The sequence below is a fragment of the Desmodus rotundus genome, chromosome 6, assembly GCF_022682495.2.
Source record: "Desmodus rotundus isolate HL8 chromosome 6, HLdesRot8A.1, whole genome shotgun sequence".
NCBI lineage: Eukaryota > Metazoa > Chordata > Mammalia > Chiroptera > Phyllostomidae > Desmodus > Desmodus rotundus.
The window spans coordinates 1168578-1192470 of record NC_071392.1 but is presented as its reverse complement, the minus strand read 5'-3'; the positions used below and the strand labels follow the sequence as shown (position 1 = coordinate 1192470).

General features: G+C 61.8%; 1 protein-coding gene across 8 annotated transcripts in view; it reads right to left on the bottom strand.

The window, feature by feature from the left end:
- ABCA13 (ATP binding cassette subfamily A member 13) overlaps positions 1 to 23893 on the bottom strand; it is a 135534-nt gene that overhangs the window by 19473 nt on the left and 92168 nt on the right. For 2 of the 8 annotated variants that reach the window (XM_053926087.2, XM_053926080.2), the window contains 12 exons: positions 23010 to 23102; positions 19613 to 19682; positions 18079 to 18197; positions 17779 to 17866; positions 14165 to 14273; positions 10420 to 10474; positions 9584 to 9761; positions 9087 to 9202; positions 7636 to 7792; positions 4094 to 4347; positions 2738 to 2933; positions 916 to 1025 (listed from right to left, as the gene is read on the bottom strand). In XM_053926087.2, the coding sequence (XP_053782062.1) occupies positions 916 to 1025; positions 2738 to 2933; positions 4094 to 4347; positions 7636 to 7792; positions 9087 to 9202; positions 9584 to 9761; positions 10420 to 10474; positions 14165 to 14273; positions 17779 to 17866; positions 18079 to 18197; positions 19613 to 19682; positions 23010 to 23102 (1545 nt within the window). The other 6 variants (XM_053926081.2, XM_053926082.1, XM_053926083.1 and 3 more) reach the window with 6 other exon arrangements.

Here is a 23893-nt window from a genome sequence, read left to right as displayed (position 1 = left end):
CACCTCACACACGCGTGACGGTACACAACCAGGCACACACACAGACACGAATGCACAGTGAAATTAGGCAAGGAGGAGACGTCCGTATTAACTGATCTGCAGGATTACCAAAAACACGTCGTCCTTGGCCTGGCACATCACAGGGACAAGCAGGATTTGTAGGCGCAAAGAACTGGCCAATTAGTGGGTGATTCTGATCGTTCCGAACAACTTTTGTCCATTACTGGAGCTGAACCCACATGCAAACGCCTCAAGCAAAGTCCTCCCCAGTCTGCGTGGGAAGGACTCCGTGGCCCCCGCAGAGGGACAATGAGCTCAGGCAGCACCGAGAACCTGGCGCCTGTTTCTACCACGGCCTCTGGAGGGAGTGCGGCAAGCGCGTGGTTTTCCTGACCGGAGCCCAGCAGCAGACGCCGGGCGCCTACTCGCAAGTCTCAGGAGTTCGCTGTAGCAGGCAAAGGGGTCTACGCTGAGCCCGCGGCTCCAGGGTTGGACATGAGAAGCGTGGGCGCAGACTGGGCTCTGGGGCCGTCCACCGACGCACGCCAGGTGTGTAGCAGGGTGGCCGGAACACACCTGCACTGCCTGGGGACCTCGCGGCCCCTTCCGGTCACGGGAGGGCCTGAAGCTGAGCCGGTGGTGAAGGCAGAAGGACCAGTCCCCCTACCCCGCCCGCCCATGGCACACACTCGCGTGGCTTCCTGCCCATGAGTGAGCAGACACACAGCACAGCCCGTCCGCACCTCCTGCCCCACAGGACCCTGAGCCCTGGCCACGGCACTCAGGAGGGTGCTCAGCACAGGCGAACAGGGAGGAGACGACGTCCTCGGACACCAGTCCTGCAGGGGCACGCAGGGGTCCCTGGGCGTGGCCCCGAGCTCTACGGGCGGAAAAACAGTGAAAGGCGGGTCTCACCCGGCGGGGGTCCTGACGACGGCGTGTCCCGAGGTCGGGGCGATGTCCCCACTCAGCATTTTGAAGGTGGTGGTCTTCCCGGCTCCATTCACCCCCAGGAGCCCGAAGCACTGTGGGGAGGAAGCAGGTCGGATGGTGAGACGGGACGGCGTCAGGAGCAGCCCCTGCTTTCGGCCCACCCTGCAGGGGCGGGGGTCGTGTGAGATCTGTGGACTCTTCAACTCAGACGTCCGTGCAAGGCGCAGCAGCATGTGGCCTCCAGAGCACGTCTGAAATGCTCGTGGCACTTGGACGGGGCCCATTGCCAGCAGTACCTGACACACATGAACTCGCGTGTGCGGAACTCGGGAGGGCATGAGCAAGGGCCACTGAGACCAACACGCATGCTCCGGCCCACATGGGCTGCCGACCAGCTCCTAACGTGCCCTCTGGTGACCGGGGGTCTCTGAGAGCCGTACGGCACAGGCAGCATTGCCCTGACCGCCCGCCCAGCTGAAAGCACTCCCTGAGAGGACGCCCGCTCTGCGCGTCCCTGCCAGCTCAGACCCCAGCCTGGGGCTGACCCCGGGTCACGAACGGCGCCCCACTCTGCACCCTGCTGCTCCCAACGGTCAGCACAGTTGGCCCAGCCCTGACCTGCGTCTCGTGTGGGAAACGCCCCCTGTTCTCTCTCCTAGAGCCGGTCTCGACCTGGCCCCAGCAGGCGCCTGCGCACATTCCCAGCTGCAGGGCCTATGCGGAGGCTCAGTGCGGCTGGCTCTGGCCCTTCTCCTGCCAGGCATCTGTGACCTGGCGCCCCGCGTCCTGTCTGTGACTTCAGCTGCCCCCAGGCTCCCTGGGTCTTAAGCAACTGATTGTGGTGGGTCTTCTGTCACCCACCAGTGGTCCCAGGACGATCTCGTCCCTCTGGGTGACAGCAGCCACCCGGAACTCCCAGCTGCTTCGACAGCCATGCTTACCCCTCAGCTGGGTCTCTGCCACCCAATTCCTGGGCTCACCATGTCCCAGGCCCATCCTGTCCGCAGGAACAGCACACCTGAGGCGCCCACCCACCTGTCTGTCCTTCAAGGCTCAGGCCCCGGTTTATGTGACTTAACCTGAGGCCCCCGCCCAGCTGCCCTCTCTGACCTGAAGCTCCCAGGCAGCACCAGGTGCCAGCTACCCCATGTGACACTGGACCCAGTCACCAGCCCCTGGGGGACAGGGCCCATCCCGGCCGTGTCCGTCTCTCCACAGGCCCTGGGCCCCCAAGCAGTTGCACAGCGATGCTCTCTCGTCTTTGACAGTTAGCTGAAGGCAATCATTTCCTGAGCTGACCACCCGTTACGCAACTGAACACAAATCAGGAATGACTGATACGGCTTCTGACGGTTCTGATTAAACATTTCTCGTGGAATTAAGGCCACAGCCGTGGGGAGAGCACCCGAGCGATGGCCTTGTGGGGTGCATGCCTCCCCTTCCAGGGGAGCCTGTCACGAGCGGGCGTGCAGGGCCAAGCCCCAGTCGGCGGTGGGCTCCCGAATTAATCGGAGTCATAAAACATTTACTCTCAATCAAAAGTGATCTCACAGCCCGAACAATAATTCCAGCTCCTCAATCACAAGACGTGTGTGAAATTACAGAGAGTCAGCCCCCTCCAGCCATCCGCCCAGGGTCGCCGGGGGAAGGAGCCGACTCACTCTCCCCCCGGGTTTGGCCGCTGCGGGCTGTGCAGGAGCCGCTGGAATTCGAAGGCTGCCGGCAGCTGTGACTGCCGATGCCCCAGGCACAACAGGAGCAGGTGACGCCTCCCGGAAAGGGCAGCACGGGGACACTCCCTCACCTCGCCTCGCCGCAGGCCCAGGCTCACGTCGTGCACGGCAGCGCGCCGCTTGGAGAGGCTCCGGTAGCTTTTGCTGAGGTTGCACAGCACCAGCAGGTCCCCGCCGGTCCTTCCTTTCAACACCCGCGTCTGCTCCTTTTCCACGTCCGCGTCCGAACAAGACGTGACTGTGCCTTGGATGTCGGCAGCGCGGCTCCTGGGAGGAGGCTCAGAGTCAGTTCGCTCCCCGGAGGTGGGGCTGGAGGCCTTGAGACTGCAGGCAGGGTCAGAGGCCATACAGGGGCCAGGTCTGGAGAGGCTGCAGGGCCAGCTCCACGGCCGCCGTCCTCCTGGCCGGCCGGAGTCCCTGCCCCGCCTTCAACCGCGTGAAAAACAAAACCACGCGGACTCGAGCTGGGCGGAGAAAGGGGTTGCCGCACAGGCATCAAAAAGAATCGTGCGTCTGCGCAACTCCAGCAAACGGGTCAGTGAGTGGCTGAGTCGGCGGCAGAAGCAGCCACAGGTCCCAACTGCGCGGCACACGCCGGGCTGCGTGAAGGGCGCCGGGCCCAGCACCTGAACGTGCGGCCCCATCAGCATGGGTCAGCAGGACTCAAACTTCACGTCCGCCTCGAACTCGTCTGCCCCGAAGCCTGGGCCACTCCCTTTTCAGCCCTCCAACCTGGTTTCCAACCTGGTGCGTCTTGACTTCCCTCACATCTCCACTCCCTGGTGAGCAGGAGCACGCCGGCACCGGCGTCATCGCTACCTGGGCACAGACCATGGGGCAGCACCAACACCCAGGCTCTGGCCACGCGGGGCTGTCACGCAACATGTCGTCACGCTGTCTGGGGCCACTGGGAGGCGCTGGGTGAGGGGTCCGCGGGCTCTGTACTAATCTGGCCATTTCTTGTGTCTTAAACTACTTTTAAGTAAGCAGGAAGTCACATCCCTCCTTCCTGTCCCCCTTTCTTTGGCAGCCACCCGCCCACGGACCAAGGAGCCTCTGGGGGCCCCGGGGGCCCAGCAGCACAAGCGAGGAAACGTGCTGGGAAGTGACAGAGGGGCCCTCCCAAGAGGGTTCAGTCTCTGCACCACCTCAGCAAGGTCCCCGGGACGTGCTTGCGATGAGAACCTGCTCCCACGGGAACTCGATGGGCAAGAACAAGGCCGGGCACCACACGCTCCCCCGACGGGGCGGCCCTGCGTTGCTGACACCATCCTCCCTCCCAGGAGCCCACGACTCACACTGCCGCCCCCAGCGAGAGGAACCTGGAGCCTGCTCCCGAGGGCTGCCCATGACGCCGAGCACACTCGCCGGCGGGCTACAGCCCGTGGGACGTCTGGCCCTCGGACGGAGGAGGCCGAGGCCCTCACCTGGACCACTGCATGAGGTCCCCGTGCAGCAGCAGCCTCAGTAGCAGGAGGACCGAGCCCTGGCAGGCCAGCTGCACGAAGATCCAGCCCAGGAAGCTCATCGCGAAGGGGCTGGCGTAGGAGTCGACACCGAAGCCGCGCGCCAGGTCGTACTTGATCTGGTTGTAGCAGAGCTCCACCAGCCCCTGGCCCAGGCAGAACTGCGGGAACAGCGTGAAGGCCCACCTGAGCGTGTCAGAGATGTCCTGTAAGTTCTGCGGGGACAGAAGGAGGAAAGAAGTCAAATCAGAGCCCATCCCAGCGTCCAGTTCTCGGGGTTGGCCCTGCGTCCCAGGCCCTCCCAGACGGCCGGCCAGCCACAGGGTCTGTCTGGCTCTGCAGCCCGCGGGCCGAAGAGGCTGCCCTGCTGGCCGGGACCCGCGTGGGCCCCAGCGGTGCCTGTAGAAAGGACAAGTGTCTGCACAGCCGCCCCACCGCTGGGGCTCGGAAGCACAGAGCTCGTGAGCTTCCCAGGCTCGCGGCCGCAGAGCAGCTCTGCCCCGGGATGCGCCGTCCTGGCGGCCGCCCGAGCTGGTGCAGGTGGGAGTTAGAAGGAGTTCCAGACCCCAGGCAGCACGCCCCGGCCTGGGGGCCCCGTGCTCCAGGAACAGCCAGGCAGAGGAAGACGAGGGGTATCGCTCGCGTGGGGGACCCAATGAACGACTGAGCTAACATGGAAAGGGGGGCAGGCTCACAGGGGAGAGCAGGCTGACGGCTCAGGGCAGGTGGGGTTGAGGGGTGCATGGACCCACAAACAAGAAAAAGGGCACGCACACAGACAGTGCGGTGCTTGTGGTGGGGAGGGGGGAGAGGGAGAGTGTAAGGGGGATAAATGGGAAAATACAACAAAAACAAAATATTTAAAAGTAATAATAAATGGATAAATTTTAAAAGGTGCTTCACAGGGGGAAAGATAAATATGGTTTTAAATTGAATATATATAAAAATTCAGCATTCCTATAAATTTCCTCATTGTCTACACCATCTGGTGCCTTATTCCACAACGAGATGAAAATCACAACGGCGGTCATCAGTGTCCCCCAGGGGCCTTCTGCGGAACACCAGGAGCCTCCAGTCTTCCTGGACTTCCCACTGCTTCTCATTCTCTCGGCAAATGCACGAGGTCCTGGGAAGCAAGCTCAGCTCCCACGGAGGGAACCAGGCCTCACGTGGGAGTCCAGGCCACAGCGCAGAGGGCCAGCACCTGACCCCATCCTCCTGGGCCAGGGAACACGCCGCTGTGGAAGGCTCACCGCGGTGCGGGGGCTGAGCCGGCCGTGAATCAGTGCGGCTGCTGTGAAGCACAGCTTCCGCCCAGAGAGGCCACAGTCCCCACAACGAGCGGCGGGAGCCACGGACAAGTGGGAAAGGCCGACTCACGCGTCGGTCTCTGCTCAGGCTCGAGCCCGGTGACTGGCCGAACAGCAGGACGTCGCAAGGGAGCAGAGTCAGGATGAGGGAGACACTGCGGCTCACGGTAAACAGTGCGTGTGCCACGGCACAAATGGTAAAGAGCACACTCACAAGCTGTCCGTTTCACACTCCTCGTAGGTGAGGTCCATCTCCCTTCACGATGCAAACCTAGCACAATCAGTATACGCTTTCCGTACTTATATACTAATTTACGTAACTGGAAACCATACTGTCTTCAAGAGTGGGACTTGGGCCGGCAGAAAACTCGGCGAAGACTTCAGGAGCTGTACCACATATTACAGCGAACGGTCTTTTGCACACAGACACGGGAAGAACATGCATTTAATTCTCCTTCAGTTCTGGCCTCCGCTGACTGCCCTTCCTTGCAGGCTTTGCCCCGTCAGGTTGCCCACCCCTCAGCCGCGACACCGTGCTTCCAGCCCCGTCTCGCACCAGAGGCTGTCCTCTCGCCGTGGCAGCGCAGAAGCAGTGGACATCACCACTTCAACACAGGGCGGCGGTCAGGGAGACGCCACAGCGGTGGGACGGCTTCAGACAGGAGGGACAGGGAGGGGCTCCGGGTGACAGCCACCCAGCGTGTCTGCAACTCATGGACACTGAGTGGCAAGTAACCCACACACATGGGGGGCTGTAGCTGCACAATTCATGGGGCGGCACCTCACACGTGTCCGATTCCAGCCACTGGAGAAGAGACATGTGGCCGGGACAGTGGGTTTCCCCCACCTGCCACCCCTCCCCCACGGGCAGCCTCACAGGCAGGCGGGCGGTACTGGGGACCTCAAGTGGGGACAGAGGATGCGCGTCCCCCGGAAGTCCACAGACAGGCTGCAACTCGGTGACAACCTCCCAGTCGGCGCACACGGTGGCCACGGCGGTCACTGCGGTCACACCAGCGTCTAACACTGGACCCCTGGTCACCCTCCCGGTCTCCCTCACGGGCTGTGCCCCAGCACACCACTCCAGAGCTCACACATGAGTCTGCGGGACCACTCGCTCACTTCGCCGAGTTCTAAGGCCAACAACCTCGACACAAAGGGCCAGAAAGGGAGGCTCACAAGAGCATGACAGCCTTCCACCGCTCAGAGCTGAGCTCCACCCAGTCTCCTGCCAGCAACCTGCCGCCACCGAGATCTCTCCAAGTCGCGGAGGCGGCTCACCGCTGGAGGGAGCCCCTCGCCCCCTCAGTGACAGCTGCTAGGGAAGCCGAGCGGCCTGGCCAGGCTCCTCCGGGGACCTGAGGGACCCGCGTCCTTCCTCCTCCTCCGACCGTCCCCTGGAGCAGGCTATGGCTGGAGCTCCTCCTCACCCTGTTCACAGGGACACCACTCACGGCTCGGGGCACACTGGAGGTGGGGGGACAGGGGCTCCCACATGGCCTCTGCCCGCTCCCACGCTCACCTGCTACGCAAAGGCCGACCACCGGTTAAACAGGTGCCTCCTCCCCTGCGTGCTGATGGTGCTTACGTAAGGCCACTGCCGCCAGCGCACACCAGGCACAACAGCAAACACCATGTTGGCCGTCGGCAGGGAGTCCCCTAGGTCCTGCATTCCGGCTCTGAGGGAGAAACCCTGTCCCTTAGCACGGCCATCCCTGCGTCACTGGAGCCAAGACCACGACATAGCCTCCGACACAAGGAGCACTGGGCCTGCCCCGGAAGTCTGTTTGCCGGGGGCGCAGGGGCGCCAGGGGCAGAACCGTGATTCTCGCTGCAGAGGCCAGGCGCAGGCCACCCTGGAGCCTCGGGCAGAGGGCGCAGCCTGCTCCCACGCACTGCAGGCAGCAAAGCTGGAAACGCCCAGGGACCGCGGGGTGGGCCCTGCTGCGTCTGGCTGGTGAGCACTGCAGCCAAGCCTGCCCCGTGGCCTCTGACCCCTACGCCTCAGCCTTTCACCAGCACACAGGGGTGCACAGGGGGCGCGCAGTGGGCACGCACCGGGGTGGCCTCCCTGATGGAGACACAGAAGCGGCCATCACCGTGCGCACTCAGTTCCGGCAGGAAAAGCAGCCGGGCCAGCTCGGGCCAGCCTCCTGTCCTGGGGCAGGCCTGGGGCCAGTGGAGCTCACTGACCTGGGCCCTGGAGACAATGGCCAGCAGCCGTGGCATGGTGGTCATCAGCAGGGTGCAGAGGCCGAAGACAAAGTTCAGCGAGACGTAGGAGATGAAAGCCACGTCTGCACTGGGGAAGAACCTGGACGCCAGGTACATCCACGGGAGGGTGGCGTACCTGCAGAGGCCAGGGAGAGAGTGGGTGTTTGCTTTCCGTTCACTTCTCTGACGGCGGAATGAGAGGCGAGGGTTTCCTGGCCTGGCCAGGCCCCTCCATCGGTGAGCGGTTTCCTGGGGCTGCAGAGGACCCGACACCACGGAGCAGGTCCAAGCCCGGCAACCTGTGGGCCGGGACTTTCACTCCGCCACCCCGAGGAAAGCCACGGAGTCCCGCTGGAGTCCTCCCTGAAGGGGCCCACTGGGGCCTCGCCCTGGGCTCCACCCACCGCTGGGAAAGCAGGAGTACTGCCCATTTGTGGCGGTGAGAACTGAGCGTCGAGCACGCGGAGAACTGCAGCTCCCTGCGAACACCAGCCTTGGGGACAGACTCGGGGGCTCGCCTCTGCTCCAGAGCCCACTCCACAGTGCGCTGGGGGCCTCCACGGCGGTCCCTGACCCTCTCGTTCTCCCAAGGCCACGGAGTTGCGGAGGGGCTGCATCCATGTGCCCGAAAACAGTTTGTCTGTCTCGCCCTCCCTCCCCATCCATCACCACTGCATCGAGTCACCCAGCGTGACAGGTGCTCGGTTCACCTACACCGTGCCCCCAACTGTTCTGAGTAAGCCTGGGTCACTGGCATAGCTGTGATTTGTGTAAAACTCTTTTTATTTTTAACCTGCAGCTTAAACAAAAGCAGACAGCTTTGCTTTAAAAAAAAAAAAAGCCTTAAATTATGACAAATTGGCACGTCCATTCTTTTCCTGCTCGAGCCAACCTCCCACACAAGACAGCGCGTGCAGCGCACGGGAGAAGCCGACTCGGGACCCTGGCAGTGACCCTGATCAGTTTCTACGGAGAGACATATGAAACGACTTTTCTGCTTTTGCGTTTTTCTCTGGGACAAAAGGAGGTAAACGCAGACAAAACATTCCCGAACTACTAACACCATAGGAGAGGGAACGCGTGCCCAGGGAAAGCCCCACAAAGGCCGCTCCGGGGCTCACTGCGGGGACACACACGGCCCCCCAGCTACGTCCCAGTGACAAGGCGCAGAGTCGTTTCCAAGGGCTGAAGTCTGTCACCACTCGAGCGCCGTCCTGAGCCAGGCGGGGCCCAGGCTGCCCTGCCCGCCCTCCCCCACGGGCCACACAGCTCCCTGGCCCATCTCGTCCATGTGGCGACTCTCGCAGAAGCAACGTAATTGCTGAAAAAGAAAGGAGAGCACGCAGCCCCCAGCAGGTTCAGAGCCACCCCGGGGCTTTCCGTCTCCGGAAACAAGCCCGAGCCGAGCGGCCGCGCCGCCCCCCACGCACCCGAACAGCAGCAGCAGGAGGGCCGTGGCGGCCAGGTTCTGGCGGAAGGTGAAGGCTGGCAGCCCGAAGGCCAGGACGACCGCGACACACAGGCAGACGGAAGCCGTGTAGAAGAGCTGAGGGCATGAGAAGGAAAGGGGTCCTGTGGCCTCGGGGGGCAGGGCCACAGTTTCCAGGTGAGTATGTTCGTTCTGCACAGGACGAGTTTTGTAGCAGTGGGCTCGGCCCTGGGAAGTCACCTGCACCGCACACATGCGCACACACCACACACCTGTGCACACATGCACACACCACACATGTGCACATGCCACTTGTACACACCACACACCCATGCACACACCACACGTGTGCGCACATGCACATACCACACACGTGCCGACACCACACATACCACACGTGCACACACCACACGCACGTGCACACACACCACACACGTGCGCACACGCACTTTAACAAGCCGCGGGTGCAGGGTGCCGGGGCAGCGCCCCCAGTCCTACCATGTCGTACAGGAAGTTGGTGAACCAGTAGGTCCCGTGGCCCAGGCCGCTGATGTGCTGCAGCCGCTTGGCCCCGGTCACCCGGTCCCGGACCACAGCGCTCCCCCTCGAGGCCGTCAGGATGGAGAAGCCCAGGGCAATGCAGAGGGCCACACCGCACTGGCGGACGCTCTCCAGGCTGCGGGCAAGCACGGCCGCTGTGAGCCGAGAGACAGGGCTGGGCCCCTTCCTGCTGGGGACAGCCAGTGACAGACCGGCCGGGGGACCAGCTGGCTGGGGGCGGGGACCACGCCCAGAATCCCCACGGCGGCCTTGGCAGCATGGATCACTGGTCCCCATTTACTGGGCACGGAGCTGAGGAGTGCAGAGCTGAAGGGCGTTTCCGAGTCTGCCTGTCTCCAAGTCTCTCGACCGCTGTGCCTGACCCCCAGTCACAGGGAGAGACCCCCAGGGTGCATCTGAGGGGGCGTGGCCCTGGCCCAGGTTGGGCACCCGCCCCCGGGCACACGGCAGCCCCACCAGGGGGGAGGGGCAGGCATCAGCTACAGCTCCACACCTCACTGGCCCATCACTGACATCAGGGACATCACGCCCTCAGAACACCCTACACGCGGAGACGCAGCTGTGTGTCGCGCCCACTGGCTCAACCTCGGCAGCGCACCGCCTCCCTGAGGTCACCGTCCCTGCACTCCGTGAGCACGGCCAGCCGGTGCTGCTAACCCTGCGTGCCAGCGCCCCCCTCAGGGCGAGTGCAGAGGCAGCACCAAACCCCGCGAGTAACCCAGAGACCTCGCTCCACAGCGGGCTGCCCACCCCCAACCCCGCCTTCAACTCACATCCTGTCGTCGTTCAGCAGGGCCCCTCCGTACGGGTGACTGTACAGCGTTATTCCTGTGGGAGACAAACTGGAAAGTGACCCGCACGCCCTCTCCCACGTGGTCAGCGGGCAGCCCCCCGATCTACAGAGTCGGGGGACTCTCCTGTTTGCTTTGCCCAGGGGGCGCACCGGTGCCCAAGAGCGGGAAACCCACCAGAACCGGCACGTGCCGGCATGCATCTCGACGGCCCCCTGCTAACACGGGACCCCATTCAACCGTCTGACCCTGAGACACACACCTGCAGCCTCGGGCAGCGACTTCCAGCCCGTGTGGCACAAGAGTTTGTGAAACAAGCCACAGCTGAGTGTTTGGTCGGGGCACAGCCCTCTTCTCCCTGACACCGTCAGGCAACAAAATGACAACAGTGGCCGCCCGTGTGGTGCCCGGTCTGCCCCACAAACACAGGCGTCACGGAGCAGAGCCACACCTTACCAGTCGCCGCTGATAACTGGCTGTGTCCGATAGGCTGCTGCGTGGGGCCAGAAGCCCTCACACAGATACAGGCACCTGATGTTTTAAAAAGTCCCTTTGGAGCTAAAAGGGTGGGGAGTTACTATTATTATTACTATTTTTGAAACGAATCGAAATCGCACATACTTCTGTCAGATTGGCAAAGGTGAATTTGGTCACAGATTGTGCCGCAGAATTACAATCGTTAGCTCACGTTCTGTGAGGCAGACGGGGTGGGACCCGCTGGCCCGAGGACAGAGAAAGGGTGGGATGCGCGGGGGGCTGACAACAGCATGCGGAGGGGGCTCTCGGATGGAAGCCAGGCTGGCACACAAAGACCCGCCTGTGCACCGAGCCAGGCCTGGACGACGGTGACAAAAAGGCGGGTTCGGAAACGGTAAGAGACGGGGGGTGGAGGGCTGGAGCCCCGCCGGCCTGAACTCGGGGCGAGGGGGCTGGGACAGAGTTCACCATGAAGCCAGCGGCGTCCCACCTCCACACGAGGGAGACGGAAGTCTGCCCGCCCCCCGCCCGGCCCCGTGCCCCCATCTGCTCGCCCTTCTGATGCCCATGGTCTTGTTTACGGATGCACCATGACTGTGAGCAGAGAGCCTTCCTCACAGAGCGAATCACATGCTCGAGGACTGTGTTCCGAATCTGGGGGAGGGAACCTGGCCACGAGACGTCAACAGTTTCCTCGAGTGTCGGAGAGCAGCTGACCCCTCTTCCCTTCCCCGGACTGAGAATTCACTCCACCAGCCCCCCCTCGCCGTCCAGCTGGGCAGGGTGCCGACGGGACGGACACACAGGCCCTCCCTTCAGCCTACCACCCTCGTGGGACGCAGCCCAGTCCCAGGATGACGCTCGGGGACCGAGGCACTAACAAGGGCTTCAGGATCAGGAGGGGAAGGGAGCAGGGGCTTCCGGGAAGGACCCGGTGCAGGGATGCACACAGACCCCGTCCCAGTGCAGACCCAGTGCAGACCCAGTGCAGACCCGGGCGGGGTGGGTGGGAGGCGGGGTGTCACTGACCCCGCGAAGGGCGGGGTGGTGTGTGCACCCGGGAAACCCAGGCAGCTTTTGGTTTACAAACAGGGGGTGAGCTTTGAATTTTAACGCTGCATTTGGCCGTGGCTCCCTCAGAGGAGCTTAGAACCACAGTTGCTCGGTAGGAGCAGTTTGGCAGAGTAAGCGTATTTCAAAATCAAGCAACACTTCTCTACACTGGTATTGAGATTGTCTTTGCACTTTGCCCACGCAGGGTGGGGCTTAGAAATCCTGAAACCAGGGACACACGTTTAAGCCTATTTTCTCAGATAAAAGTAACGAGAGAAAGAACAAAGACGGCCCAGGTGGCAGGCAGCCCTGTTCCCCACAGCCCTGTTTCCCCGGAGCCCGGAGGAGCGGCGGCAGGTAGGATGACTCGCACCTGCTGGGGCACACACTCTCCCCGGCTGCTGCCCGCAGCCGCCTGCTCCTCCCCGCACAGCGAGACTCTAGAAATCAGGGCTCCTCCCACCGATCGGGGCTGCGGGGTGCGATCTGTCTCAGGGGTCAGGAATTTCGTCCAGCAGCCCTCCTGGGGCAGAGCTCAGCACAGAGAAGGCGCAGGCCCGGGGAGGGGCGCGGGGGAGGGGGGCAGGGGAGGGACGCAGGGGTGGGCTCTGCGGCAGAGCGGGGACAGGTGGCTTCTTTAGGCCGAACGTGATGGACAGCAGAGAGAGACTTCCGGCCCTGACTTTCCGGGCCCCAGCTGACCCGACCTGTGCGTCTGTCGCCTTTGATGCCCTCGCTCTGAAGCCGCGTGACTGCAGTGCGGACGCCTGCCGCTGGGCGCTGCCCCCACTGGGCGGAGTGCACGCAGTGTGCGGGGGGTCAGCACCCACGCCAGCCTAGGGGCTCGCGCACGTCTCTCCCTCGTGTCCCTCGGACGGTCTGCAGAAACGCTTCAACACGTGCCTTGAAAACGCTGAGATTGTTTTTCCTTGTCTGGTTATTCTTGTCGTTTATATTCCAGCTGTTCTTTCCGGGAACTGGCCGGCAGCAACATGGAAATGGGTAGAGCCAGCTCCGTGGTCACCAGTCTCGCCCCAGCTGCGCCTCCTGTGGTCTCCAGATTCCATGCACCTGTCCTCGGTGAGGCGGCGGCGGCTGCACTTTGGTCCTTGTCCCTCACGATGGCAGGCCCTCAACCCGTCTCTTCCGGGCCGCGCCTCCCATGAAGCGCGCACCTCTGCAGTATCTGGGAAGCAGCCTGACCACGGAGATCCAGTTCTCCACGGGGCCACGTAAGGGTGTGCAAACCCACCTTCGCCTGACACGCCTCCTGTGGGCGAGGACTTCCGGACTCACGAGCCCCAAGAGTGGAAACACCCCTGGGAAGTGCGCACGTCCATCCCACCGAACGGGGCTGAGGACAGGCCGAGCCGGACGGCGCTGACTGCTGCCCCAGCCGGAAGCTCGGATGCCGGGAGCTGTGCTGTGCTGTGTGCAGGTTCGATCCCGGCCGGGGCGTCTATGGGGGGGCGGGGACACGACCCCTCGACGTCTCTCTCCCTCCCCCCTTTCCTCGCTCTCTAAAATCAGTGCACACACCCTCGGGTGAGGCTTTTCCAAAGACCTAACACGGGCTCTGGAAAACACCCGTCACACTGGTCATGCTTTTTAAAAACGGATGTGTGAGTACAGACCCGAAGCGAATGTGTGTGGGACAAGAAAGAAGCCACTAAGCCTTCCTGCCAGGGGGACAAGGCCCCTCACGGAGGCCTGGGGGGTGCAGCACAGTGTCCCCCAGGCTCGGGCCTGTTGTCTCCAACTGCAAGCTTTTTTTCTTCCTACGGCTGAACCACATCCCACCGAACGCAAACACCGCATTTTCTTCACCCAGCCACCTGCTGCAAACGGACCACGGCGCTCACCTTCCCGGCCCGGCACTCGAGGGCGACCTGCGCCTATCACAGACGTCCCAGCGCGGGGTGATCGCTGGCTCCCGTGCGACCTGAGTGCCGAGTGGGGGGTCTCTCCCACCGCCCTGGCTACACCGACGGGCCATCGTTTGGGGAGGGGCCGCTTAAGGACACAAATGGAGGCAGACACAGACCCAGGCAGGCGGGCCTGCGGCGGTGCGAGGTCAGAAACGGACTGGCCGCTCGCTGCTCGTCAGATTCCTACCCCGAGAGCTCTCCCTGCCTCTCTCCTTCCAGAACGCGGCCTCAGAAAGCAGCCACGTGCGGCACACACGAAAGGGCCTCACCGTATCGTCTCCAGTCCTCCGCCGGGGGCAGGAGTCTCCACAGGAGCAGGTTGTTGAGACGGTTCAGGTAGGAGGGCAGCGAGTGGAAGCCCTTCTGGTTGTACCACACCTGGAACGAGAGGAGCCCGTGCTGAGCCCACCCGCCCCTCGCAGACACGGGCCCAGGCCAGCGCTCTCCAGCCACACCTGGGGGCGGCCCAGCCCAGGGCCACGCTCCTGCCTGGCTGACCGGGAGCAGTCAGCCCCAGTCTGCTGACTTCCTGCTTATCGCAAGCATGTAATTTACAGCTAAAAATAGACCGCTGTTCCCAGAACGAACGTGGACGCTCTGTAATTACACAGCGAACCAGAGCCGGACCCGTCATGGCCCTCTCTCTCGGCTGGCAAGTGAGGAAATTTGACCTGCAAATTAAAAGTGGGAAAAGTGATAAAAAAAAAAAAAAGAGAGAGAGATTACTTTCAAATTAATAAGGGAGTGTGGAACATCACTTCCCAAAATAAACGGAACTGAACACTGGCTGAGTTCTGGGGATGAAGTCGCTGGCCCATCGGAGAGGAGGGGCTGGAGGAGGACACAGGACACAGGAGACACACCAGGTCCTTGAAGGCGGGACAGCAAGCCGCATAAAGAAGACCGGTTGAACCTCAGTGTCCCTATTTCAAAATAATACTATTTGAAGGACAATGTTTAAAAATATTCTCCGTGTGGAAGGCTGATGCGTGTCTTCAGGAAGTCAGTGAATCAACTGGCGAACCCTGGTCTTAATTCCATTGACAGGCGCTCGGCCCTCGGCGGCCCGTCCAGGATGGAGCAGCCCCCTCAGGCTCTGCAGAGGTGGCCTGCGGACTGCGGACCAGCTCCAAGAACCCGCTGCACCACCCCGAGGCGCAACCAGCCCGGAGCCTAGCCCTGCTCAGGCAGGAAGCCAGTGAGTTGTTCCAGTGGCACAAACCCCTCTGCACCCACGGCCGCGGACGGGACGGCAGAAGCTCTGAGGGCAGCAGAGACGAGGGCCGCAGGCTCGAGGGAGGGACGGGTGCCGCCAGTTAAACGAGCGCGTGCTGGTGGCTGCCTGCTGGTCGGCGTGAACGTGGCAAAGGGTGACTGACTGCTCCGTGCAGTTTCAAGGAGCAGAGTCGGAAACGTTCCTGAACTTCATTTCAGCGCTTCTGTGAACTGGCCTTTACTTGGGAGGAACTGTACAAATTCTTCAGGTGGACGCTGTAGTGTTTACGATGGTCTTCAAGTTAACATCTGAGATTTAGCCGAGTTCAGAAGAAGGGTTTTCTCTCCTCTTTTCAGGATCGGTTGCCGAAGCCCTGGACGGCATCGTGGAAATCTGCGGCGGGACACCTCCCCACGTGCCTGTGCCTGAGGACGCGTAAGAGCCAACTCCTGGAGGAGGCAGCTCACCTCCTTTCCGGGGGGCAGCATGACACCCCAAAACTGGCCCTTCCTGCCGGGGACCACCAGTGACACTCTCTCTGAAAAGCAACTAAGTAGCCGCAAGGAAAATCCCTCAGTGGGTGTTCAAACCAGGAAACTCTCCGAGAACCAAATGCCTGCCGCAGGAAGCCGAGAGGGAGAGGGTGTGGCCCTTCTATCCAAAGTGGATACAATCTAAGAGGTGTTTTGATTAAAACAAGGTAAACACTCGGGGTGTGAATGGAACAACGCAGAGCGGTTCCATGAGCAACCTTCTACAACACAATGAATTTAATTCATGCTAAGCCTATTCCTCTGAAAAGTTTCTATTTCATCTTCAAAAAGACGATGAAATGGTACAACATCTTGTGAAGGAATCCTAAAGGCCAAGTTCAAGGCCAGTGGATGGTGAGCCACGGAGTGCCGCCGTGTGCCGCCACACCCCCGCCAGGACTCTCCGACTCAGGCGCCTACACTCCCGGAGGGGAAGCCCAGCCACCAGCCACACCAGTCTCCCTGCACTCCTGTGCCCGGCACCATATGCGAGCCGAACAGCCTGAGGGTGGGAAGTGGGCACTGGAATCAGTGCAGCCAAAGTGACCTCACGGGGACCTGGTCACACATTCTAACCGGACAGTCGTCGTGGGCGGTCACGCCCCAGGCACCAACTTCTTTACTAAAAGGCGAGCTGGTGCCTTAAGCCAACCCTGCCCGTCTCTCCGGCATCCAGGTTAGCGCCCCCTCGAAACGCCTCTTTTCCTGAGGCCTGGGAGGAGGGGTCACCCTCAGGAGAGCAGGGACCCTGTTAAGCCTGGGATCCACCCCCTCGCTTTCTCCCACCTCCACCTGGTCTTCCTCCGTCCCGCCCCCTCTCCGAACGCTCGCAGGAACCTGCAGACTGCGGTCCTCTGGAGCACCAAGCTCTTTGAGGTCTTGTTTCCAGCACGGTGTCAGTTGGGCTCAAACAGGCTCATAACGATTCCGTGCAGGAGATTAAAAGAGAGCCCCCAGGCGCTGGACGGTCTTAGATCAGCAACATCAAAACAGCGGGAGCCCCAGGAAACACATCGATACGGGAGGAGGATCGGCACGGAGAAGAAAGGGGGCGGGGGAGGGGCACGCGGGCCTGCCGCAGAGAGAGGGCTGCCCGGCCGCGGTGCCGACGCCCGCAAAGACGCAGCCCCTGGAAACACGAAGGCTGGGGCGACTGCAGACGAAAACACTCTTAGAGGAAAGGCGCAGGCTCCTTCTACTAGCTAGGCTCTAACCACGGCCGCAGCCTACGGCCAAGAGACCAGCCAGCGCGCTTCGGCCGCTGCCTGCTGAGGAGGGGTTCCGAGGGTCTGCGCAGCCACGCGGATGTTCCCTCCGGGACCACTCTGTGAGACACGCCTGCTGAGACCCTCCTCCGGGGCCATGTGGCAAGTGTGGATGCTGAGGTTCTCATCACGGATGACACCGTGAAACACCTCTCCAGAGCCTGTATTTCGCTGAGTAAGCCGCCAGCACACAGAAGCCCGCATCCAACCAGCTCTCCGGGCTCCAGGAGTGATGGGAGCCCCCACAAAGCTGGGGTGGGGTGCCCGCCCTCCAGGCTCACATGTGCGGCGTGACGACCTGCCCTTTCCCGATCTCTTCCTCAGCCGGGACAACACCAGACCATTTCCTGTGCTGGACTGAAGCGTGAACTCTGCTAGCTGTCCCCACCTGCAGGCCGAGCGGACGCAGCGCTCCCGGGGGACAATGGCGTCTCCCTCCACCCCAGTCTGCACACCCTCTCCACGCACCAGCCGAGGGATGCCCAGGGCACCGGCCCCATCCCCAGCAGCAGTGCCAGAGGGCCCTCTCAGGCCCAGTCAGGGCCCGCAGGGAAGGAAGGGCTCTGCTCCCAGGGATCCCGGGACCTTCAGCGTGGCCCTGGCTGGGGGTGTCACTGCAAACCACCCTCTTCCTGGCTTCGGGTCCATTAGGTGGATCCGATCTTAACAAACACAGCGGACGTTTGCTACAGCGTCGAAAGGAACCCGGTCTGTGTCTCCAGGGCACGCACAGGGCAGCTCTTCCTCCCACAGGAACGAGCCCGGGGACCTCATCCGCCCCGTGCCCGCGGGTGTACTTGGGCACTGGGTTTCCCCGGCCGCTGTCAGCACCAGGAGCAGCAAAACGAAACCAAACGGAAGACTCTCACCTTGACCAGGCTTCTCGGTGTGGCTGCCGCCAAATGGGCCTCTGGACCGGCACCGGGGACTCGCATGCCGAAGGACCAGCCTCCGAGCCTGGGAACAGCAACCCCGGGTTAGCGCTCCGCCCCAGAGGGGCACCTGCAGGGGGACTCCCTCCTGCTGCCCCGCAGCCCTGGGCACTCAGGGCCCGGTCACCCCACCCCCGGGCGGGCGTTCGCTGGAATTTTCCTGAGCCCCGTGGTTTGGGGCCTAAAACATGGCGTTTGTCACAAAAGGCTTTCCAGAGTGTGCGACTTGGCACCCACCGGGGCTTGTCGCTCGGCAGCAGCAACAGCTCCTCCAGATGAGAGGCCGAGAGGTTCAGCAGCGTGTGGCCCAGGCGGCTGGTCAGGTAGGGGGCGCCGGCGCTGGCGTTCGGGCAGGTCTGTGACCGCGTCCGAAGAGACGAAAGAGAAAGTCAGTCCACCAACAAGCAGGTTTCCTGCCGCTGCCTTTGCCTGCGTGTGACTTCCCGCGCGTTCAGTGTTCACTAAGTTACCTGTGGCCTTTACACTCGTATCTTCCTGTGCATGATGCACACCCCTTTGCCCGATGTTTGTGAGAGAGAAACAAGGATGCACGTTATGCACGGGCAGTGACCATTCTGTGTCTACACAAATGTTTAAATTCTTTTACGCTTATGTGTCAGAAGGGTAGCTCTAGAAAGCAAAGATATGTGTTCAAAATTAAACGCTAAAATTCCTTTCCAACAAAAACCAACTATCTCAATATAAACAAATAAGTGAATTAAAAAATTAAAATGACTTTTTTTCCTGGAAGTTTGGGCCAAAACGTGGGTGCACATTACACACGGCCGAGCACGGTAGGACCTGACTTCTCAAATGTCCTTAGGCGTCACCTCGCTCTGGGAGTCGCCCAGGACCCCACGGAGGCCTTTGCGGACGCTTCTTTGCGGACGTCGGGTGCTTGGCCACCCGCAGGTGTGGTCAGAGCTGTAAGGACTCAGAGGGAAACCCTCTCCACAGCGTGGCCCTGCGTTCGGTGACCCCGAGCAGTGTCGGTCTGGCCGACTCAGGACGGTAAGCTCGGGAGCCCCGTGGAGTGTGCGCCATCCCGCGTGCCCACAGGAGAAACCAAGCGGCTCTCCCCCTGGACTCTCTCGGGCACCAGCTGGGCTCCGACCAAGATTAACCACCCAGGAGCGTGTGAGGACTCCGCTCGGCGCCCTCCCCACTCAGAAGGTGTGAGGGAGGCATGCAGCCGGGACGGTCTCAACTGCGGGCCGTGACACTTGTCCCCGTCGGTACGTCGGGGCAGCCACGCGAGCTGCTGATGGTGGACAATGGGTCTGTGCCCCTGACTGATGCCTTCGGAGTGTCCTAGGAGGGGAGTCCCAGTTCATTTTACAGACTGACTTCAGCGGGCCTCCGCAAACAGGCAGCCGAGGCCCGTGTGACCCGGGAACGCCCTCACCTGTGCCCACTAGAGGTCCGCCACGGCGAGAAAGCTAAGCGGCATCTCACGTTCCCACTCCAGCTCTGGGGACTTAGATGGGCAATCGTGTGGCAAGAGCCCTGCCGGCTGCCCTGAGATCTGGGAAACTTCTCTCCAAGGGCGAGTCCTGCTCATCACTAAGGGCAGGTGAAGGGGCAGGGTGGGGCGGGGCCCTGAAGCTGTGCGCGCTCCGGCCGGGAACCCTCCCAGCAGGCATTCCCCCCCCCCACTGAACTAGAGCCGGGCTCACCGCGCTAACAACAGGGACACGCTGCAAACGAAGTCAGTGCTGCTGTTCCTTGAGCTCTAGCCTTTAAAACAAACCCAGACACCACAGAAACCTACCAGGCAGCCGCAGGAGGCCTGGGCTTCTGGGCGGAATAGCGGATCCGAGCGCCAGCAGGAAGGGTCCTTCCTGCGCGGGGAGACACAGGAACGGAGGCAGCTCAGGTGACAGTGCCGGACAGGCAGCCCGCCTGCTGCAATGCCCGGCTCTCACGCGCGCTTGCCGGCCGGGCTGCCACCCTGACAGAGGGCCAGGCCCCCGGGGACTGCGCTGGGGGCCCAGGGACTGGCCGCGAGTCCTGAGGCTGCTGGTCCCAAACCCCAGCACCTTCGGCAGCGACGCAGCGGTGAGTGAACGGGGTGACCGCTCGCTTCCTCTCCTGACGTGCCGCCAGGGTTAATCTGCAGTCAACGAGGAAGAACGATTCGGTTTCTGTGGGCGGGAAGGCGGACCACGGAAAGCGGTGTGAAGGCCTGCGGCCATAGCGCAGACCTGTCCACTCCACAGCTCCCCTGGAGCTTTCTTCCTCGTAGTCACCACACTTCCATTATTTTTAAATCAAAAGTTGCTCGAGTGAGGATAATTATTCCGACGTACTCAAAAATCGGGGAAGAAGGGAGAAAGTCACATTCACTGCGCTACCGGCACCAGGTTCGCGAGCCCCGCTGTGGGCCGGCCTGGCCTGGCCCGGCCACCACCAGGCTGCGCAAGGCAGGCCTGGGCTCCAGCCCGGCTCTTTGCGCTGGGCCGTCCTGCCCCAGCACAGGACACGGAGGGGACAAACGTCCGGCCCAGTCCGGTGAAAAGGAACTTGGTGTTTCTATGACCCTGGGAAGCCAAGTGCAGTTTTCCTTCAATTTTCTTAATACCAGAAATAACGTAAAGACGTCCCCTGCTCTGGGTCAGTTACCTCGTGGGGACTCCGGCTGGAGACTTGGAAGTCAACACGGCCACACTCGGGGTTAATGAGACTGCTGCGTCTGGTCCCCACTGTCTAAAGTGACTCCCTCTTCCCTGCCTCCTCCACGCCCCAGCCGCAAGCCCTCGGCCAGCGTTCAGGTCAGTGCAGTTCCTCAACAAGTGAGCCCCCTGCCTCTCCCACACCCCCTTCTTCCCCGGCCTGCTCCCTTCAGAGAGCGGACGCCACCCCCCGGAGCCCCACCGTGAGCAGCCCAGGCCCTGGTGGACTCGGGGTTCGGAAGCCCGTCCCCGCCCAAGGCTCAGGGAAGGCCGCACGGCCAGCACACGGGAGGGCGGGAGGCGGGTTCAGGCAGCCCGCTGGCAGAAGAAGACGTTTCATCACCTAGTGTGAGGCGCACACAGTCCTGGGGTCTGGACCCTCGACCCCCCAGGGCCTCTGTCACCAACGGTGCCCTGAGCTCGTGCGCGGTGGGATCTCACCCAGGAGACCCTCCTACGGCTGTGGTCAACTCGGAGAGAAACCCAGCGCCCCCTCACCTGGCTGTTGGTGTTCGGGAGAAATAAATAGCTGATTGGCTCACTGCCACTTTCGATTTACATGCGAGTCATTAGCAAGAATGGGTGGGAAAGTGACCGTTTCACCTCCGAAATAGGTGAGAAATCGTCACTGGAGCGTCCCCAGGCTCTCGGCCTCGTCAAATGAAACTAAATGCTGAAACCTGCCCGCTGTTTCTGAAAGTTGGTGACTTTAGCACAGTTTAAGTTCTGAGTTTCCCTTCATCTATCATGAGGAAAATTCAATTCTAGGTCAGGCTGGCACCACGACAGGTTTCGGGGCACCTGACAGCCTTCCGCAGGAGAGGGGTGTGACACGCGGAAACCCCACACGTCCCCCAGACACGGCGCTCAGAGCGGGCGACAGAAAGACAGCCGTGAGCAGGACACAGCGTGTCGCTTCAGAGGTCTCCTCCCGGGAGCCATCGAGTGGTCGCTGCCGGCTGCCGGAACCCGGTGGAGTCAGGGGCTCTCGGTGCCGCGAGGAGGAGGCTGCCTTGTCTCCGGTAACGACTGCTGCTCCGCCCTCGACCTTAGTGACTCCAGTGTGGCGGGGCCACATGGACGCCTCCATGGACACTGTTAGTGGAAGTACTCACACCCCCTTGTGCGAGGTGGCCCGAAGCCCACCCGCTGTGCTTTAGACCATGGAAAAGGGTAGAGACGGTTGCAAAACGCGAATGCGTTCAGGACAGACTACAAGGACTTCACGAAGCAAAAGGGGAACCCAAACACGGGCCCGGGGCAGGAGAAAGGCCAGGGCGGTCTGCAGGCGGGGCCAGGGGGAGGGGCGTTCGGGGGCCCGTGGACTCTTGTGAAGCAGCTGGGCGTTACATAGCTGTTGTGTAAGCAGAACTTTGGATGTGTTCTGCGGTCCTCGGCGTTTATTCCCCTTTTTTCCTCCTGGGAGACCAGATGATGAGATGTCTTTTTCTGCCAGCGGCTCGCTCTTTGAGGCCGTGCTTGGCGGGGACCACCCCCTCGGGGCCCCGGCTACCACCCAGGTTTCCCACGTCAATGCGCCTTCATCCCACTCACTTCAGTCGCAGCGAGAGCAAAGCCTCGCCAGAGAAGCTCTCACGTAGCTTAGGAAGTTACTTTGTTTTTCAAGAGAACACTAGAGGGAAACAGTGTAGTTAACTTTCTATTAATTCTTCCTCCCCGAGACCGTCAGTAGCTGTTCAGTCTGCAGCTACCGGATGACCTGGCCACGGGGCGGACCGCGCTGTCGGGGACCAGAGCGAGGTTCTGACCCTGCACTGCTGTCGGGGCGATCACGTCTGTCACTCAGAGACACGCTCTGCCGCCCCCACCACGCCTTCTGGTCTTCCTCACTTCCCTGGTTCATGGCACCCCCCACAACGGGCAAGCTCCAGGCCAGGCCCGCCCCGTACCGGCCCGGCCCCCACAACGGCCCCCACAACGGCCCCCACGACAGCTCCGCGGTGCGCGGGACCCTCGGAAAGCACCGCCGAGCAAAGCAAGAGGGAAAGTCTGTCAAGGAATATGTGCTTTATCAAGTTTCCATTAAAAGGTCACCTCTATAGGATCATTTTCATCCCAGGAAAAAAAAATACTCAAAGTAATTCACTCCCAGACTGAACTTACCGACTAAAGTCCCTCTAGTTAAAAAAAAAAAATTACAGCTAATTTTCCACATGCTCAAGTTTCCCTAAAGGTAAACAACAGTTAATAAACGCTCCATATTTAACTGCTATTTAGTTTTTTAGCTCTGGGTTTTATTAAAGAAATTGAATGCTATCAGTTACTGGCTGACAAGTGTGGCAGTAACATAAACCCCGCGTTCACTGAGGACAGGAGGGGACACCAGCATAGCTGACTTCCGGTCACTTTGGGAGGCCATGGCCCGAGGGCCTGCTCAGCGCTAACCCGTCCCCACGGGGCAGGTCACTGCGCGGAGTGCGAATGAGCGCCGCGCACACAGATGGCGGCGCCCCGGCGAGGGCAGCGGGCACTTACGGGTCTGGGTTTCCGTCTGCGCAGAGCAGCCCCTCGTCCCCGAACGTCCGCAGCAGCACCTGGGTCAGCTCCGTGTCGTCGCTCTGGCTGCTGCTGCCACGAGACAAAGGACACACGCTGGGTCTGTGGGGACCGGCCCGAGATCACAGCCCCACAGTGCGTCTGCATCCGGCTGAGCCGAGCCGGGCGCACGGCTGCGAGCCGCTCAGGTCAGGCTGGTGGCTGCCGTTTTCACGGGGGAGCCGGGCCAGCAGGGACACCGAGGAGGTCCTCAGAGGTGCGCTGTGCCTCCTCGGACACACACTTGTGTACGCGCCTCACAGTGCGCTGTGCTTGTCCTCTCGCTTTGCGTGAGAGCGCTGCCGTCTTTGGGGCTTTCGCGTGTTTGTAAAGTGAGTCCCAAAGGCTGCATACAAAGCACCCTGCTGCCACACTGAAATCCACGCAGATACTCCCTTCCTGTTGCTGCTCCCGCTGGGCCTGACTCTGTTCTACGATGTCACCACCCCACGGTAGAACGGCTTCTCGTGTCCGTGCCTTTGTTCCTACCCATGAGCGACCCGGGCCCGCATTTTCCCGTCCCGAGGTCCTCAGCAGGGACCCGGCGTGGCTTCAGGGCCCCCATGGGAGACAGTGAGCGTCTTACGGGCACGGGCCTCCCCGGTCAGGGGAGCAGCGCGGCTGAGAGCCAGGCCGCCGACACGAGCAGCCCATGGGGCACCCCCTTCTGTCCGGGGCAGGCGTGGAAACGAACGACAGGACATTCCACACATCGGCTGTGAGAAACAGCCCACCTGAGAAAACGCTGGGGGTGATATCTTAACCCCCTGTAGAGTGGGCGGCCATCGGGGGTGGGGCTCATTCCGTACGACAGGTTAGGGAAG